At 35.9% G+C, this 7,024-nt stretch overlaps 1 protein-coding gene across 1 annotated transcript; it reads left to right on the top strand.

Moving 5' to 3' along the window:
* Positions 1-2,345: 2,345 nt before the first annotated feature.
* On the top strand, positions 2,346-6,014 carry LOC141598861 (phosphatidylinositol 4-kinase gamma 7-like). Its single transcript, XM_074418675.1, has 2 exons — positions 2,346-2,692; positions 3,389-6,014. The coding sequence occupies exon 2, from the start codon at positions 3,683-3,685 to the stop codon at positions 5,576-5,578; it is 1,896 nt and encodes a 631-aa protein (XP_074274776.1). The 5' UTR covers positions 2,346-2,692; positions 3,389-3,682; the 3' UTR covers positions 5,579-6,014.
* The last annotated feature ends 1,010 nt before the right edge of the window (positions 6,015-7,024 follow it).

Below are 7,024 nucleotides of genomic sequence, written 5' to 3'. Positions count from 1 at the left end.
GCCCTCCACTATTTGCTACTACTGTACATTTTTGTAAAAAATGAGGGAAGCACCTTTCCTCGAAATGTTCTTCCTAAAAATACGAAATTAAAATTGCCAAACTTCAACAATTTTGAGAAATTTTAATAAATTGAGTATGAATATTGCTTATTGAATCAATTAGACGATAACGATTAGTTGTAACCAAACGACTCCTAAATTAATTCGTAAATTATTTGCGGAAGCATTCGAGCTCTCCAAATCTACCCCATCACTATTGACTACATTAGCATAGTAGCATTACCATCATGATAATAGTACGACGAAAGCATGCTACTCTAATTACGGATAGTGGCCCTCACTCCTAACTCTCCACGTCATCCTTATCTTTATTTGTATAATACCCGATTTACCCCTATCACCATCTGTCCTTATCGGACGGCATATAAACTCCGTACTTTGTTCTAGACTCTTCCAACCTCCAATTTCTACTTTTTTACATCCAAATTATTTTTTTACAAAAGAAAATCACAAAATCTTTGCTAATTAACAATTAAATCCTTTTTAGACCACCTTTTACTCTTTTAGTAGAAATCCATGGCTTTATAAAATGGGGTAATTGGTAGATGCGTTTATATATATGTATTTTGTTCGATCTGTTCATTTGTTGATCTAGATATTCGTTATAGATAATAAAATAAAAGGTAAATAAATTATATAGAAATAACGCATGATTCTACGCAAACTATTATATATGAGATAGAGATATGTCGAATTGCTATACAATTTTGATTTTAAGAAACTCAAAAATAGTTTTTTTTTTTTTATGTACAAAGGAGGAATAAAACCCGATTCTAACTTGGAACAACTCTAGGAAGGGCTACACCAATAAGGTCCTCGCCAGAATAAACCAAAAAGGATTACAATTAATAGATCCTATAACCAGTTGTACCTAGTTGTATGCTCTAGAACCTGAACTATATAATAAAGTTTTCGAGTTTTGTTTTAAAGAAGTCGAGTTATACTATAAAATTTCTGAACTCACTCACTTAAACATAAAAAAAACTTTAAAAAAGCTCAAAAATATTACACATAAGCTCGATAAGATATAACTTGGTTGTAACTTGTATGATGCTATTGTACTACTGGAGGTACAATGTTATTTGTGAAAGGATTAGGGGTGCTTAAGAAACTTCAAAATAGTAAAAAGCGAATTAAGATTACTTCATAACATGGTTGATAAAGTCAATTTCACAAGTTGACATAAACAATTTATATTCTATAATTATTTAGTAATGTACTAAAATTATCTAGTAATGTACTAATGTTGGTGGATAGAATTATAATTTACGCCTTGTCAAGTTGTTGCCAATGTTAGATGTTGTATGGTTTTTTAATAATGAAATCATCTTTTCCTAAAAAAATGTTGTTTCCAATGTAGAGATATTTGGGTTAAGTATAGGAAGATAATGAAAGGTGGATAACTTTTTCATTTTGCCATTGTGAAAGGTTATAGGCTTGTGATCATCACAAATAAGATCGATTGTTTCATATGATGTATATATGGACAATCGTTTCGTTTGGATTTTGAGATATTTTAATTAAAGATACATAAATAATTGGATAAATATATAGATTTTTGTGATTTAGAAAAATTCTATTTAGGTGACAAACATTTAAATGATTTAAATTGCAATAAACTCGGCGAATTTTGACATCAAATTTATATGCATTAAACCAGACTAATTCGACCCACAAGTAAATGAGAGAATCAACAGTATATTTTCACAAACTTACAACATCCCGACTCGTGGACTAACCTACCCTCAAATCTACTATCCCTTTCTCTTCGCACAGATAATAAGGAGTCTTTTTTAATACAGACAATAACGAGTCTTTTTTAATACAGACATATCCGTTTTTAAGATTAAAACAAAAGACCACCTCATATTAAAAGATAAAACAAATAATTTGATAATATCCAAATATTTTGTTTTTATCTTTTATATCATAGAGTATTTAACTCATTTTAAGTTTCGAACTGATATTCCACACTAAACCAAAACAATTGGTCTCTCTTGTGACGGGTTACCATTTGTGGTGGATATTTTGTGAGTTAAAATGGTAACAAAATGGGTTAGTGGAGAAAGGGGACCACATGAATAGTGTTGCAGAGAGAGAAAAAGTGGGTACTTTATGAGGTAAAATGGTATCCGTCACTCAAGAGTGACGGATATGTACCGTCACAAAAAAGAATTTGTGAAACAAAAAATTGTACTAATACAACGTAAGCTGGACCCGTATCCAACCCAAACCCAAACACAAAAAGTTTACATGTTGCTTGAGAAACAAATAAAAAACAAGATATAGTAGGAATATTTATATTTATTGATTTCCACATATTAACCATGGTTGAGTTAAACCTTAACCCAATATGAGGGTCTAATCTGCAGCGTTAAAAAGAAACCAAGAGGTGCGGAAACAAAGGAGCTATACACAACTACACCACCCATAATAATTCTAGAGAGATAAAGCTTCAACCTTTTTAGTGAGAGAAACATAACGTGGTGAGAGTGATACCCCAATACCAAAAACCCACATTAATAATTCATATAATAGTATAAAAAAAGGTTTATTATTTATGGGTTTTTGATTTTAATCATTCTTTGATCTTCATCTTTTCGGTTATTATTTCCCAGATCTCGGAAATTAGGTTAGTTCTTTTGATTTAATTTTTGATTTGGGTTCTTGTTTTTTACTGTTTTTGATTTAGTTTTGATGTTTGTAATGTGGGTTTTAGCTGTTTTATTTGATGGGTTTTGTTTGTGACGGTCAAAAGCTTGTAACGTCTTACAACCGCTTTTTTGTTAACATTATTTAAATCGGTTGTGAGTATCGTCGTAACTTGTGACCGTCACGAGTAAGAATTTATGTTTATTTGATGGGTTTTGTTAAAAAGATGTAATCTTTGTGTATAAACTCCATTTTTTTGCATATTATTGATAATCTTTGTTATTTAGATGTTAAAGTGAGTGTTTTGATGATGTTTTACGTTAGATTAAATGGTTTAGTATCATATTCATGTATGTATACGCTTTTTTATTCTTTGTGAGCGGTATTTTAATCAAAGGTAAACAAATGATTGAGACGGACTCGTAGGGAGGGGTTTATACTCTACATGGGTTCTTGATTACTTTTTCAATTTTTTTTGTATGATTTGATGCTTTGAATGTAGAATGTTTATCCAAATCGATGATATATTGATATTGACAGTCATGAGTGATGACAGATGACCTATTATCTGTAGATCTGTGGATAAATGAGTGGAAAATATGATAAAGATTTAATCTTTTTGATGTTTAAGTTTGATATTGGATCAATTTATGGATGTTGAACTTTTGCATTGCAGATAATCAAACAAAAGATCTAGATCTACTCTTACCACGATGGGTTTTTCGATGTAGGTTGTGGTTGTCCCGATTTTCGCTGTCGATTGCGGGGTTTTTGACACTGTAACATTGTTTGGTTTTGTTTGGTTGAGAGAGGGGTGTGATTTTGGTTGAGGTTTTGGTGTTTGATGATCAAGATCTTGTTAGGGTTTATAGGTAGTTTTGAGTTTGGGTTAGTTTCGGAGAGGTGAATAGGATCTCTATTGCCGCCACATCGCTTGTGAGCTGTCGCAGAGGTCGACCCCACCACCACCATGTCTAAGCTAGATAGTCCTGTTCAGACCCAGGCTCCCGTCGGGATTTTCAAGAACTTGTTGTCGAGGAAATTCCATGGGAGCCCGAATCATTCGACTGGGAGGAGAAGGGTGTTTGTTCAGACTGATAATGGTTGTGTATTGGGGATGGAGTTGGATCGTAATGATAATGTTCATACTGTGAAGAGAAGGCTGCAGGTTGCGTTGAGTCTTCCGACTGATGAAAGCTCGTTGTCGTTTGGGGATACGGTTTTGAAAAATGACCTTGATGCCATTAGGGATTATTCACCCTTGCTTTTGTCTAGGAGCAATATGCATAGGAGTTCATCAACTCCATGTTTGTCTCCTCGAGATGTTGAGCCCAAGGACAAGAGTAAGTTAGTTGAGGTGCTAGGGAATTCGGATAGGCTTGTGGAGGCTAAGAATATCGTGAAGGAGATTGTTAAGGCGATAAAAAATGGAGTTGAGCCGGTGCCTGTTAATGGTGGACTTGGAGGTGCTTACTATTTTAGGAATAGTAGGGGTGAGAGTGTTGCTATTGTGAAGCCCACTGATGAGGAACCCTTTGCACCAAATAACCCGAAAGGATTTGTGGGCAGGGTGCTGGGGCAGCCGGGGCTGAAGCGGTCGGTCAGGGTTGGAGAGACGGGCATCAGAGAGGTTGTTGCTTATCTTCTTGATCATGAGCATTTTGCTGGTGTACCTGCCACGGCTTTGGTGAAAATCACGCACTCGATCTTTAATGTTAATGATGGGGTAAATGGTAACAAACCTCACAAGAAAAAATTGGTCAGTAAGATTGCTTCATGTCAGCAGTTCATTCCTCATGACTTTGATGCTAGCGACCATGGAACTTCAAGCTTCCCGGTCTCTGCTGTCCATAGAATTGGGATTTTGGACGTTAGGATTTTCAACACGGACAGGCATGCTGGAAACCTTCTTGTTAGGAAGCTTGATGGTGTGGGGAGATTCGGTCAAGTGGAGCTCATTCCGATTGACCATGGTCTTTGCCTTCCTGAAAGTTTGGAGGATCCGTACTTTGAGTGGATCCATTGGCCTCAGGCCTCAATCCCATTTTCCGAAGACGAGCTTGAATACATTGAGAGGCTTAATCCATACAAAGATTGTGACATGCTTCGATCTGAGCTTCCAACGATTCGTGAAGCTTGCCTTAGGGTTTTGGTTCTCTGCACTATTTTCCTCAAGGAAGCTGCTGCATTTGGTCTCTGTCTTGCTGAGATTGGTGAGATGATGACCCGGGAATTTCGTAGTGGAGAGGAAGACCCTAGTGAACTCGAGCTTGTCTGCCTCGAAGCAAGCAGGCTGGTGGTGGCAGAGAGGGAACTGTTAATGCCAAAGTCTGATGCGACTGATGATGACTTTCTGTTTGACATTGACTGTGAAGACCTCGACCTTGATCACACTCCAAAGATGGCGACTGGTGAGGATTTCTGCAACAGATCTCCATCCTTTGGTATGAATGGCAGAAACCCTTTCACAAGGCTAGCAAGTCTCGAGGAGGAAGAGGAAGAGAGCGATGATGGTGAAGTTGAAGAGGGAGAGGGAGAGGCTTTTACAATTCCTCCTATTCCTAAGAAATTCCCATCAATTTCAAACATCTCAATGTCCCTCAAGAATACCATCTTAGGCGAAAAGAATCTCAAGTTTCCCGGGATGATGAAACCAGAAACCGGGTATTCATCCTCAGGCCACAGGAGCGCAAATGAGCAGCTTCCCATGAGTGCAAACTTTGTTAAGGTGTCCGACATGAATGAAGAAGAATGGTCACTATTTCTCGATAAGTTCCAGGAGCTTCTCCGCCCAGCATTTGCCCACCGCAAATCTGTTACCATCGGAAGGCAGAGGCAAAGGCTCGGAACTTCGTGCCAGTTTTGAGTTAAGAGTATAATACCTCAAGAAAGGTTTAAGAGAGCTTAAAGGGTTAAGAAAAGAAGGCTTTTGCAAGGGTAAAAGAGGATCAATAGGAGTAGAATCAGGAAGACTTCTCAAGAAGAGCAGTTTGCAGGTGCAGTGCTGTAAATATTCTTTGAAGGCCAGTTTTCTTCAGTTTTAACTGGAGTTTACTGTCTGGTAGAATTTGTTTGTATTCTTTTTTCTTATTTTTTTTTAGAAAGCTTTATGCTTTTCTTTATTTTAAAAAAAAAACTTTTACCTCACTCCTTTAGGAAATCTTGTTAGATAAATAATTTTTGTAGATTTGGTAACTACTGGAAAAAAAGAAAAAAAAAGTTATGTAAATACTTTAGTTTTCTGAGACTGCTGTTTTTGTTTTTTCTTGAAATGGTGTTTCAGTTTTACTGTTTTTACTGTATTATCAACTTGTTTCTGCAATTTTTGATGTTTTTGTATGATTTTGTGTGGTGTTAAGGATAGTCTGAAGTTTTTGGGTAGATGAATGTGTACTGAGACTGTGGTCCTGTGTACTGATCATGGTGTTGTCAATTTGGTTTAGTATGGTTGTCATTTGGACTTAAGTTGTCCATTTGGTCATTGGGGGTCTCGCGAGTATTGCGCGTTGCTAACTTGGTTCCTTTCGAGTAAGGACCGTCTTCATTACACGTGAAGACGTAATGGTTGAGATTCATTCTTATATGGAGGAGTGGAAGTTGCGGAACACTAGTACCAAAATCGATGCCTGACGATTTTGCTTAAGAGTGTTAACAACCACCCTTAGGTAGTGGCCAATTATTTCTTTGCAAGAAATGTAGAGGATGATACGGAACAACGCAATACTGGGTACACCTTAGAATTTTTCTATATAAACGTATTACGTTTTGAGTTTGGGTTTAACATTTATAGTAGAAGTTCTAGTAATAGCGATTTCTTGACAATTGAACAATTGAACAATCGACCAGACAATTCACATGAATTTGCAATTCGTTTGCGTGTTTTTGGTAAAACTAACTAACCACCTATTCATTTTAGTATTGCTTGAAAATTTGAAGTTTCTTTAATTTCTTTGGGCAAAATTGAGTTTGTTTGAAGTCACAGTCCTAGTGTAGAGTGTAGTACAACCACATACTTTAATTTTAACGGATGTGGATAATGGACTTTTCATTATCATATATTTATATCTACTTACTTTTCCTTTTGTAGCCTAATTGAGATAGGATTAATTATTCTCATATATGAATATGACATATACCATATTCAATTATTCATTAGCATGCCATATGTGTGATGTCACGTCGGTTCAATTTTCAGCAAATATCGATCATTTATTTATCAACTGATCTTGCTTAAGACAATCTTAAGTTAAAACTTCTCACAATCCCTTTTAATTTTAATACTTTTTTAAAACAGTTGTCATTTGATAATGCT

Source organism: Silene latifolia, chromosome 9 (assembly GCF_048544455.1).
Source record: "Silene latifolia isolate original U9 population chromosome 9, ASM4854445v1, whole genome shotgun sequence".
Taxonomy (NCBI): Eukaryota; Viridiplantae; Streptophyta; class Magnoliopsida; order Caryophyllales; family Caryophyllaceae; genus Silene; species Silene latifolia.
Note: the sequence above shows the minus strand (reverse complement) of the source record. Positions and strands in the feature narration are given on the sequence as shown.